Source organism: Panthera onca, chromosome B1 (assembly GCF_046562875.1).
Source record: "Panthera onca isolate mPanOnc1 chromosome B1, mPanOnc1 haplotype 2, whole genome shotgun sequence".
Taxonomy (NCBI): Eukaryota; Metazoa; Chordata; class Mammalia; order Carnivora; family Felidae; genus Panthera; species Panthera onca.
Genome location: NC_138342.1, coordinates 40,186,900 through 40,200,413, shown reverse-complemented (window position 1 = coordinate 40,200,413; position 13,514 = coordinate 40,186,900). Strand labels below are relative to the sequence as shown.

Genomic DNA, 13,514 nt, shown 5'->3' with positions numbered 1-13,514 from the left:
AACTTGTACATGAGTGTTACAATAATAGCATTATTATTAATAGCCAAAAAGTGGAAACAACTCAAACGTCTGTCAACTGATGAGTGGATAAAATGTGGTATAACTATGCAGTGGAATATCATTCAGCTATAAAAATGCATGAATTAACTGATACGTGCTGTAACATGGACGAACCTTGAAAACAGTATGCTAAGTGGAAAAGGCCAGACATAAAAGGCCACATAATGTTTGATTCCATTGATGTGAAATGTCCAGAATAGGCATATGCATAGCACCAGGAAGTAGATTAGTGGTTGCCAGGGGCTGTGGAGTGATTTCTAAGAGTTACAGGGTTTCTCTGTTGGTAGTGAAAATATGCTTGATACTGGTGATGGTTACACAACCTCGTGAATATACTAAAAACCACTGAATTGTGCTTTAAAAAAATTTTTTTTAATGTTTATTTTTGAGAGAGAGAGAGCGAGCATGAGCGGGGGAAGGGCAGAGAGAGAGACGGAGACGCAGAATATGAAGCAGGGCCCAGGCTCTGAGCTGTCAACACAGAGCCAGATGCGGGACTCGATTCCACAGGCTGTGAGATCATGACCTGAGCCCAAGTCAGAGGCTTAACCGACTGAGCCACCCAGGAGCCCCTTAATTGTACTTTTTTAAAAGTATAAATCTTATCTCAGTTTTAAAGAGGAGACAAACATGTAAAGGTCTTTGTAATTCTGATATAATGATCTTTCAGTGGCAGGTGTAATAAAATTAGTATAAAGTATATGTTAAAAATATTACTTGTCACATGAACGCCGAGGTAGTATAATTTTTTCTTAGAGTAGAATGTTCATGTCTTCTTGTCCCTTGCCTACCATTTTTAAACATAACCTGACTTTTAATAATTTGGCTGTGTGGTAAAAGAATTCTGAACATAAAATACATGCTGTATCATTATGGTGCCTTTGGCTTCAAGTTATAAAGAACCTACATAAAAAAGTGACATAATAACAACAGTTTTGCCTTGTGCAGTTAGACTGGAGGTAGAGCAGCTCTGTGGTTGGTTAAGCTGATTAATGTAGTTCTGCATCATCAGGGGTCCAGATTCTGTCTTTCTGTTTTATCCTCAGTGTGGCATCTTTGCTCTCAGGCTACTTGGCTTTCTGTTAAACTTCCCATCCAGACAGGAAGCTTTCCAAAGAGAGAAACAAACTGTTTATGTCTTCTATCATCATCTTCTATTTTTAAAGAGTGAGAAGCCTTTTCCAGAAGCCCCATAGCAAAACTCCTTTCACATTTCATTGGCCAGAGTAGGATCACAAGACAGTTTAGAAACTGTCCCTGGGAAGGGAAATGAAATGTTTATTTTTTAGTTTTTTTTAAATAGACTTTATCTTTTTTGAGATGATTTTCAGGTTTACAGAAAAATTACACAGAAAGTAAAGAATTCCCATATGGTCCTGCGACACAGTTTCTCTTGTTAACATTTAGTGTGGCATATATATATTTTTTTTACATTTGAGGAACTGATACTGAATAATGATAATATTATAAACTAAAGTTCATAGTTTATACTAGGGTTTATATTTTGTGTTGGATGGTTTTATGAGTTTTGATAAATGCCTGATCTCGTGTATCCGCTAATTACAATATCATATACTATAGCCACTGCCCTAAAAACATCGTGTACTATTCTTGTTTATCCCTCACCTTCTTCCTCAAGTCCCTGGTGACCACTGATCTTTTTAATGTCTCTATCATTTTGCCTATCAGAATGTTATATAGTTGGAATCAGATGGCTTACAGTCTTCTCTATGCATTTAAGTTTTCTCTATGTCTTTTTATGTCTTGGTAGTTCATTTCTTTTTATTGCTGAATAATATTCCATTGTATGAATGTACCACAGTTTGTTTATCCATTCACCTATTGAAGGACATTTTGATTGCTTCCAAATTTTGGCAGTTACGAAGAAAGCTGCTTCAACATTCACGTGTAGGTTTTGCTGGATCATATGGTAAGTCTAGCTTAGCTTTGTAAGACACTGCCGAACTCTCTGACAAAGTGACTGTACCAATTTTGCATTCTTATCAGCAACAAGAGTTCCTGGTGCCCTGTATTCTTGCCGGCATCTGCTTGTCAGTGTTTTGGGTTTTAGTCATTCCAACAGGTATGCAGTGGCATCTCATTTTAATTGGCATTTTTGTAATGACGTGATGTTCAGCATCTTTTCATAGTTTTGTTTGCCACCTGTATGTTTTCTTTGGAGGGTGAGGTGTCTGTTCTCTGTTCACATCTTGACCATTTTTCTTAATTGGATTGTTTGCTTTATTATTATTAAGTTTTAAGAATTTGTCTTACACTTTGGAGACAAACCCTTTGCCAGATACGTTTTTTCTCAAAGTCTGTGGCTTTTCTTTTAAGTGTTTTTCACAGGGCAGATGTTTTAGTTTAATAAAGTATAGCTTAACTATTTTTCTTTCGGAGATCACGCCTTTGGTGTCGTACCTAAAAAGTCATCCCCACACACAAGGTCACTTAGATTTTCCCCTATGTTGATAATTTCACATTTCACATTTAGGTCTGTGATCCTTTTTGAGTTGTCTGTTGTTAAAGGTATAATGCCTGTTTGGATTTTTTTTTTCCCCATGTAGATGTCTTTATTCCAGTACCAACCATTTGTTGAAAAGACTATCCCTTCTCTATTCAGTTGCATTTTTCCTTCATCAGAAATCAACTGAGTATATATTTGTGTAGGTCTGTTTCTGGGCTCAGTATTCTGTTCCATTGATCTATTTGTCTGTTTACTGTTACCAGTACCATCCTGTCTTGATCACAGTAGCTTTATAGGATGTCTTTAAGTTGGGTAGTGTTAGTACTGTGTTGTTCTTCAATACTGTGTTGACTATCCTGGGTTTTTTTGTTTTTCTATATAGACCTTAAAATCAGTTTGTTGGTGTCCACTATTAATAACTTGCTGGGATTTTGATGGGAATTACATTGAATCTAGATCAAGTTGGGAAAGAATCAACATTTTAACAATATTGTGCCCTTCTATCAATGAACATGAAATATCTTTATATTGTCTTTGATTTCTTTCATTAGTGTTTTGTAGTTTTGCTCATATAGATCACGTATATATTTTGTTAGATTTGTATCTATTTCATTTTTTGGTGCTAATGTAAATGGTGGTGTGTTTTTAGTTTCAAATTCAAATTGTTTATTTCTGGTATATGGGGGAGCAGTTGGCTTTTGTATGTTAATTTTGTATCCTGCAATCTTTTTATAATCACTTATTCCATATGTGCTTTTTTTATGTAGTAAAACTAGTGGCGTTAGCACCTTTGCTTTAGGTAATCTTTTTGAAGAATTTATAATGTTTTCATTTTATTTTTTTTCTTGCAGAGAATGTCTTGGGAAGCATGAGGTGAGTTATAGGTACAAGTTTTAAGTAAAGCTTATAATCTATGCTACTGTATAGGGATTGTTAGAAATGACAAAGTCAAAGTATTGTTTTTTGTGGTTTTTTTTAGTGCTCTAAAAAGTACAAGAGTTTATTTGCTGATTTTTAAAATATACAGTGCTTTTGAGAATTAGCCTATGTCTATGTGGTCACTATAGCATCATTATATTGAATTTCCCTTTTAGGAATAGAATGTTTTGCTTCTTGGCATTCGTTTTTTGGATTTTTTGATAGGTTACTTTGATTTTGATAATAATTATTATTAATGAAAATGTGTTAGACCTTTATGAAACTTGTTCTTAAATGATAACAGAGTCATTTCAGACATATGGGACAGAAGGTTTTGTGTGTGTGTTGCTAATATTTTCTTTTCTTTTCTTTTCCTTTTTGTTAAGGTGAGTCCACTACCATGCCATACTGTAGGACCCTACTCTTGTAAGAGAGTCTGTGGACGAACCTTAGATTGTCAGAATCATACATGTATGAAAGAATGCCACAAAGTAACTGAAATTGATGCCTTCATTGGCAAAAACAAGGTAATATCCTTAGGTTGAATATATATATGTGCTTATAGTATGCTTGAAACATTCTTTTGGATAATTATGCCATAAATATTTTTCCATTTTGTTATAACTATTTTCCTTTTTCTTGCCCTCATCTCTTCTCCTTCCTTGCCTTTCTTAATGCAAGCAGCTTTAACAGCTTGGTGTACATTTCTCTGTATCTTTGTGCTAGCTCATGATATGCCTTTTAATGTACTCTTCACATACTCTACCTGTGTTAATACATAGGCTTTCGTTTTATGATAAAAGTACAGAAATTATGTATCTATTTAGATAGTAGATAGAAATATTACTTCCACTTCTGTCCGTTTATATCTCTGAGTTTAATTCTGGAACATTTTTTCTTAGCTGTTTTTTAAACCTAACATGTATGATAGACAATGTCCACAATTTTAATAAATTTCTAATCTTTTGTTGGGAATAAAGTAAATAGCATCACAGATGTAGGGTATGTGTGTGTGAAATTCACTAAAAGCATTTTATAAATCATATAAGTCAACCATTGAAAGTTCTCTAAAAATTGACATTTTACAAGGAAAAATATAGCCAATAAAATTTTAAATGATACTAAATTTTTTGTATATAATATATAAATAACATAAAACATATATATATATATATAAGTATATATATTTAGAGTGGGAGAGTATGAGCCAGGGAGAAGGACAGAGGGAGAGAGAGAGAATCTTAAGCAGGCTCCATGCTCAGCATGAAGCCTGGTGCAGGCCTTCATCCCACGACCCTGGGATCATGATCTAAGCTAAAATCAAGAGTCGGACTCTCCACTGATTGAGCCACTCAGACGCCCCTTATTAAATTTTATTTTTAAACGTTTAAATTCATCAACAAATAAAACTAACAAAACCCAGCAAAATCATTTACAATAGCAATAAAATATACCAGATTCCTGTTGAAACACAATACAGATAGTCAGTCTCCTGCTCTGAATTTCCTAGGCCATATGCAAGGTTCTGGCCAATAAAACATAGGCAGAAATGTTATTCAACTTCAGGAATAGTTAGAGAAATCTTAATTTATCATTAACCATTCTTTCTCTGTTTCCATGATGGAGGAGGTTGTATGTCTCTTGTGATACAGTTAAAAGCTAGCAAACTCCCCATCATCTTGTATCCCAGAATCATTGATTTCCCGGAGTCCCCTGCCAGCCTACATTTGACATGATGTGTGAATAAAAAATAAACTTTGTTATATAAAAAATTATATATTTTTTAAATATTTAATGTTTTTTCAAAGACTTCCATTCTATAGGGAATCATAATATTATTAGCAAGTGTGTGTAATGAGAAGTAAGCCAAAGATTTTAAGATTCATTTTATTAAATAACATTAAATTTTCAAATGTTTAAATTATTAATATGAATTGTATGCTATTGAAAAATTCACTTGCATTGTTACTTTTTTTTTTTTTTTTGTCTTTGATTCAGTGGTTGTAAAGCCTGATAATATAAATGTCCATAGTATCATTCTTGCTCATGTGCAGACATATATGTAAATATATTGCCTATAATTTCTTCATTGATCTGTGCTTTCATCCTTAATAAAAATGTTCTCATGATAAAATGAAAGAGAGAGTGGAATTATAAAATCATACTAACATAAATATAATAATTCAAAATCACTTTAGTCAGAGTACAGCTGCTATATCTTCTCTAGGTTTCCAGAACATCAAATGAGTTGGAAAAACTCATTTTAAGAGCTGATAAGAGGGGCGCCTGGGTGGCTCAGTCGGTTAAGCGGCCGACTTCGGCTCAGGTCATGATCTCGCGGTCTGTGAGTTCGAGCCCCGCATCGGGCTCTGTGCTGACAGCTCAGAGCCTGGACCCTGTTTCGGATTCTGTGTCTCCCTCTCTCTGACCCTCCCCCGTTCATGCTCTGTCTCTCTCTGTCTCAAAAATAAATAAACGTTAAAAAAAAAATTAAAAAAAAAAAAAAAAAAAGAGCTGATAAGACACCAATTGGGGAATTATCTTGGATTATCCCAGCATTGCTCCATGGGCAATGGCTGTGGTAAAGTTTGGGTTATAACTTACATGCAATTCATCTCAATTTAGCTACAAGTCCACCTTTGTCTCCCACTCAAGGAAGGCTACTACAGTGCAAGTGAATGAAAATTACATTATTTAGGGGATAACTTTGCAATCATTCTAATTTATATATTAAACATGAAATATATCATGAACTCTTTAAAATTCCTTACTGTAACATCTCAGTTGAGACCCACTGGAGATGATCTCCTTGTATGTCTGTCTTGACCCAAATGGCTCAGGAATTGTTAATTCAGCTTCTACCTTGAGTTGTAGCACAGAGCTTACAACATACAAAAAATATTAAATTAATAAATATTAAATATCGGGTATTTAAAAAGCGTTTATTGACTGGAATCAAAAGTCTTTTGTTTCTTATCTCTGTAGATCTCTCAGTTCAGTCAAAGCTGTTCTTATACGCTATGGCTCTGATTGCTACAATTAGCAACAGATATATCTCTATTGTCTAATTCACTGGCTGCAGTGAGTGGAACTGTGGTTAATTGGGGAAAGGTGTGAGATTGATGGCAATTGAAGTGAGTGTATTTCCCAAGCAAACCTGGGCACAAATAATTTTTAGAGTGACTGAAAGAAGAAATAATAAGTATTTCCGTTTCTTCTACTTGAAGAGAACATACTCTCTAAGAATACTTTCCATAGTGATTTTGATGTATTAACATAAAAAATAAAACCTCAAAAATACAAAAAAAAAAGAAAAGAAAAGAAGAAGTGGAAGAAATAATGAGGATAATCTTTGGCGAAAATCTGTACCAAAAATAAATGAAAAAGAAAAAATATATCGGTACATAATCACACATAGACACATACATTTCGTGTATGCTTATGTATATGGTAGACCCTTGCCACGCAGCATTGGCATCACCTGTAATCTTGTTGGAAACCCAGAATCTCAGATCGTACCTCAGCATTTAACGATTGCCAAGTGATTGATCATGCACAAAAGTGTTTGAAAATCACTGCTACAAGCAAGTGTGTATGATGTGTCATGTTTCATTGATTTAAAAAAAAGAATTTTGTTATAATCATCAGACTTTGTAAGAGATTGGAACTTAATTATTTCAGCCATTAAAAACAAAGGATAATTCTGTAATGTGATAGAGGTTCTAATTTTTGCTACGATGATAATCATAGTATATAAATGTGGAACACCTTAAATTTATGAAATGTCAAATATAATAAAACAGGAAAGAAAAATTTTACTTATCAAGATTCATTTTCCAATTTGTAATAATAACGCACATGTTTATTCTGCCTTCTCATCATCTCCTTGCTTATAATTGGGATTGCTATCCTTCTGGGATTTCTAGACATCAGATGAATCAGGAAAAACTCATTTAAAAAAGATGGTATGACTAATTGGGGAATTATTGTAGATTATCCCAATATTGCTCCTTTGGTTAAAATTCCTGTCTCCCTTTAAAAAAAATTTTTTTTTTAATGTTTATTTTTGAGACAGAGACAGAGCGTGAGCAGGAGAGGGGCAGAGAGAGAGGGAGACACAGAATCGGAAGCAGGCTCCAGGCTCTGAGCTGTCAGTACAGAGCCTGACGCGGTGCATGAACCTGTGAACCATGAGATCATGACCTGAGCCAAACTCGGATGCTTAACCGACTGAACCACCCAGGCTTCCAGTGTCTCCCCTTTTTAAAATAAGAACTGTGTGGGGCGCCTGGGTGGCTCAGTTGGTTAAGCGTCCGACTTCAGCTCAGGTCACGATCTCGCAGTCTGTGAGTTCGAGCCCTGCGTCGGGCTCTGGGCTGATGGCTCAGAGCCTGGAGCCTGCTTCCGATTCTGTGTCTCCCTCTCTCTCTGCCCCTCCCCCGTTCATGCTCTGTCTCTCTCTGTCTCAAAAATAAATAAACGTTAAAAAAAAAAAATTAAAATAAGAACTGTGTAAGATATTTGACAGCCAGTTTCTGAATTCAGGTAGATTCTTCTGGAAGATAGAACTTGATATTTGAAGTGATCCAGGAAGATAGCTTAGCAAGTATAGATTCAGTGATTTTTTTTTTTTTTTTTTCCATAACTGGAACAAAGGAGCCCCATACCATCAGTATAATTCTTCTTTTGCAGATAGGGAAACTGAAGGTTTTCAAGTGACTTGTTCATGATAATATAACCAAGAGAGTAGTAATAAGAAGGTAGTATCCCTGATACTACCTGATATTAACTTCCAGCCCAGTATGATCTTCTATTTATTTAAATGAAAGATTATTACAGATGTACCACATAGCCAGGAAGAAACAAATGAGATAGACTATGTGTGTCATCTTTGGTTATGTTTGCACATTTTGAGATTCACTGCTTCTCTTTTTCCAGTCTTTCCCATTTCAAAAAGTTGTTTTATCAGTTTTACACCATTCTGCAGATCAAAGACAGGAACATTGCTTAATTTCTTTCTTATCTTCCTTTCCTTGTCTCACAACAAATCTTGTTAGGTTTATTATCTTCAAAGTAGATCCCTGAATCTATTTCTTATAACCTCTGACACTAACCTTCTCATTCAAGCCACCATCACCTCTTCCCTAGATTTCTGCAGTATTTTCCTAGCCAGGCTGTCCACTCCCTCGTTTGTCTTACTGCATTAGCCAAATTCATCTTTTAAAAATGTAAGAAAACAAAATAAGTCATGTGTCATCTCCCTTTTCAAAACCCATCAGTAGCTTTCAGTTACTCCCAGGATAAAATGCAGATGGCCTTATGATAGCCCAATAAGGCTTTATACTGATCTAACTTCTGATGACATTTCCTACCTTTTCATTCATCGCTCACTTGTTCCCTTCTACTTTTGTTCTTGCTATTCTTTGAATATTCCACATTTGTTCTTCTGTCAGAGCTTTTGCACTTAGTTTTTTTTCCCCTCTGGAACTCTATATTCTTGTGGCTTTCTCCCTTATTTAACTTAATTCCTGTTCAAATATGAACAGGAATTTCTTCATGTTGCTCCTATTACCCTCTCTTATCCTGCTTTATCTTTTTTCAGAATATTTATGAAGACATTCTGTTATGTTCTTTATCTCCCCCATTTAAATTTAAGTTTCTTAGGTCAGGGATCTCTCCCATTTTGCATATTCCCAGTGTGTGAATGATTCCTGGCACATAACGCTGAATAAGTGTGAATAAATTAATATACTTTTTAAATTAAAAAATAGAAATTATTTATAGAAGAATGTTTCATAATTGAGACACTTTTTCTTTTTTTTTTTCTTTTTTTTTAATTTACATCCAAGTTAGTTAGCATATAGTGCAACAATGATTTAAGGGGTAGATTCCTTAATGCCCCTTACCCACTTAGCCCCTCCCCCCTCCCACGAGATACTTTTTCTTTTTAATCGTGTATGTTAAAAGTAGCTTGGGTTTTTATTGACATAATAACTCGTTTGTAATCATAGCTTTACTTAGGAATGATAAAAAAAAACATTTTTAAACTTTAAGACACTATCCATGTCTATAGCTCTCTTATTTCGCGTATGACATATGAAAATACTGTCTTGTAATAACAATTTTTAACCTTTTGTAGATATAGTTAAATTATTAAATACTAGAGGAGAGAGGTGCCTTCTTGAGTTACATTCAAGTACATTTATTTTTTTCATTTTTTTTTTTCAAGTTTATTTATTTTGAGAGAGAGGGAGATCTCACGTGTGTGTATGTGTGAGTTGGGGAGGGGCAGAGAGAGAGGGAGAGAGAGAACACCAAGCACGCTTCATGCCCTCAGCACAGAGCCTGATGGATGGCTTGATCTCAGAACTGTAAGATCATTACCTGAGGAGAAACCAAGAATTCTACCCTTAAGCTTAAGCAACTGAGCCACCCAGATGCTCTGAAGTACATTTACTTGTAAATGTAATGTAATCTTGGTTCACTGAAGTGCATTAAAACATAAACTTCTGGTCATTCTTTTTCTCCTCTATGCATGTTTCTCTTTGGCTAGATGAGATCAGTATCTTCAGAACACTGAATGCTTTGGGAATTGTTATTTATGTATTAACAGGGTGTTGATTTCTTTAGTTTGATGGTGATCGTGCTTGTTGGGCGGAAATGAATTGATAATGTTTTACTCTTTATTTTTTTTCTGCTACGAACCATTCTTTAGGAAGTAATTTAAATTTTTAGTAGGAATACCTCATGTAATCCAGTACAATTTCAGATGACGCAGTTTGATTTAATGAAGTTTGTAGACATAACAGTCTTTGTGAATAGTGGTGATATTGATAATTTTGCTATTCTTCATTTTTAATATATATTTTTTCACTTTGAATAATTTTAAAGAGTGAAAGCATGCACCATTTTATTAACTATATTCTCAAGAGCTGCAAAAGTGCTTTTTTTTTTTAATGGGATATGTGAATTTTGTAGTTTTAATATATAGAAATGTTCAACTTCTGTACTTAGATGATTTATTTCCTTACTACCCATCAGGCTGGCCCAGAATGCCTTCACTGTGAAGAAGGGTGCTCTAAATCACGGCCTCTGGGTTGTCCCCATCCATGTGTTTTGCCATGTCACCCTGGAGAATGTCCTCCTTGTGTTCAGATGCTTAGAATAAAATGTCACTGCAAGATCACAAGCCTTTATGTGGAATGTAGGTAAGTGGACTGAAGAAGTATTTACTATAATTATTTTAACCAGTATTTCTTTGTAATTCAGAACCCTATACAGTATTCTTTAGGAAACATTATTCACTGTTGCCCATAGACACTAGAAGCCTAGACTTTCCAGTAGAGACCTGAAGAAAGACATGTAGAATCCCTCACCTTCTAGATACTTAGTCCTGGTTTCAAGGGCAATTCTGCTTTTTCCATTTTGGAATTCTGTGTAAGAGTTTTTAAGGGAAAAAGTTTCATCAATCACTGCTTAAAAAAAAATAGAAATATTCCTATAGTGGATTGTCAAGCAACTGTGTCAAACTAGAATTTTGTTGGATCAAAACTTGATGTGCACGTAGTTACTAAGGCATAATTTTTAAATTCTATGGGGCGCCTGGGTGGCTCAGTCGGTTGAGCGTCCGACTTCAGCCCAGGTCATGATCTCGCGGTCTGTGGGTTCGAGCCCCGCATCGGGCTCTGTGCTGACAGCTCGGAGCCCGGAGCCTGTTTCAGATTCTGTGTCTCCCTCTCTCTCTGACCCTCCCCTGTTCATTGTTCTGTCTCTCTCTGTCTCAAAAATAAATAAACATTAAAAAAAAAAAAATTTAAATTCTAGACTTTTGTTTATTACAAGTGTAGCTGTTATGGCATATGCCATACTAGGCTATGACTTCTATATTTCCTTTACTTAAAAAAATGCACACTTAATAATATGTATATTTTTGCTTATCAATTATGTGGAGGGGAAAAATTACCATTTTTTTCCCTATTTAATCACAATCTAACATAATTTATCTAACTTGTTCAGCTCCGTTTCACCCAAGTTTGTAAAGTGGGCTGTGTGTAAGTGTATTTGACCCAAGTTAAAGTTGGGGATATGACTTTGTTTCTCATTTTTTTAGCATAAATACTTTTTGAAAAATGCCTGTTAATAGTATCTTAAATTTGTTTTTGTCATTTATACTATAGACTACTGTTTTTTTAAATTGGAAAAGTTAAATTTTATTCTTTTTATATATTAAAATTATTTTGTTGAACTTTTAAGAATGAACTATTCTAATTTTTAGCTTTAGAGTTTTGTTTGTAGAGTGAAGAGGGCAATTTTGCTTTAGTAATTAGTGATACTAAAGAAAGGAGATTTTCTTTGGTCTTATAGGGTATAAATTTCCTTTTCTTGCTTCTTTTTCCCTTTGTCACATAGTCCCCAAAGTGTGACTTTGCCTTTTTACCTTCTTGTCCAGAGTGGTTGCCTTTCCAAGATTGACTCCTTGATTCTTGTGTACTTTTTAAAGTTTCTTCCTTTTAGTTAGTGTTCGTATCTACCAGTACTTTTTCACATTTAGGGTGGACTTTCTCTTTCTGGTGTGATGTTAGCTCAGTTGCCCTCTTCTCTTTTCTGCTCAGTTTTTCCAGAACCCTACTAGTTCTCTGAAATGATTTGCTGTGGGAGCTTGAGAAATAGCTTCGCTATGAATTGGTATTTATTTTTCTACTTGCCTGTAATTTGAAATTTGTAGAAATTTGTATCTTCTGGTTATATGCAGGTCATGGGATTTGAGTGATTTTATTATTAATGAGCTGAATGATTTTGCGGGGAGGATATGTAGATAGATATATTTGGATTGAGTTGGCTTCCATTACTACAGTTATCTGGAGTTCCTTTTCCCTTTCCTTGCATGTATATTTAAAGTGTATGATTTGCAGCAGAATATACATTCTTTTCAAGTGTACATGGAACATTCTCCAGAATAGATCACATAGTAGTTCACAAAAGAGGCCTCAACAAATGCCAAAAGATTAAAGCCTCACCATGTACCTTTTCTGACTACAACACTATGAAACTAGAAGTCCAACTACAAGACAAAAATTGGAAAGACCACAAATATATGGAGGTTAAACAACATGCTACTAAACATTGAACAGCTCACCAGGAAATCAGAGAAGAAATAAAAAATTACATGGAAACAAATGAAAATGAAAACATAGTGGTCCAAAACCTTTGGGATGCAGCAAAAGCGGTCGTAAGAAGTATATAGCAATATAGGCCTACCTCAGGAAGCAAGAAAAATATCAAACAACCTAATCTTATACTAACGGAGCTAGAAAATGAATATCAAACAAAACCCAAAGCCAGCAGAAGGAAGGAAGTAATAAAAATTAGAGCAGAAATAAATGTTATAGAAACTAGAAAAATAGAACATATCAGTGAAACCAGGAACTGATCCTTTGAAAAAAAATCAGTAAAATGTGATAAACCTCAAGCCAGACTTATCAAAAAGAAAAGACAAAGGACTCCAATAAATAAAATCACAAATGAGAAGATAAATAGCAACCAACACCACAGGAATACAAAAAAATATAAGAGAAAGTTATGAAAAATTGTATGCCAACAAATTTTTTAAAGTTTATTTATTTTGAAGGGGCAGGGGGGAAGGGGCAGAGAGAGATGGAGAGAGAACTCCAAGCAGGCTCCACACTGTCAGTGTGAAGCCCAGTGCAGGGCTCAAACTCATGAACTGTGAGATCATGACCTGAGCTAAAACCAAGAGCCAGATGCTTAACCAACTGAGCCACCCAGGTGCCCCTGTATGCCAACAAATTTGACAACCTAGAAGAAATAGGTAAATTCCTAGAAACATGTAAATGACCAAAACTGAAACAGGAAGAAATAAAAAACTTGAACACACTGGTAACCAGCAAAGAAATTGAATCAGTAGTCCAACTCCCAACAAACAAAAGTCCATGACCAGATTCTACCAAACATTTAGAGAAGAGTTAATAACTGTTCTCAAATAATTCAAAAAAATAGAAAAGGAAGGAAAACTTCCAAATTCATTCTATGGGGCCAGCATTACCTTGGT

General features: G+C 34.8%; 1 protein-coding gene across 4 annotated transcripts in view; it reads left to right on the top strand.

Moving 5' to 3' along the window:
* Positions 1 to 13,514, top strand: part of NFXL1 (nuclear transcription factor, X-box binding like 1) — a 72,649-nt gene that overhangs the window by 40,877 nt on the left and 18,258 nt on the right. For all 4 annotated transcript variants that reach the window (XM_060655096.3, XM_060655095.2, XM_060655098.2 and 1 more), the window contains exons 16-18: positions 3,379 to 3,400; positions 3,832 to 3,972; positions 10,487 to 10,653. In XM_060655096.3, coding sequence (XP_060511079.1) covers positions 3,379 to 3,400; positions 3,832 to 3,972; positions 10,487 to 10,653 — 330 coding nt within the window. The remainder of the gene's footprint in view (positions 1 to 3,378; positions 3,401 to 3,831; positions 3,973 to 10,486; positions 10,654 to 13,514) is intronic.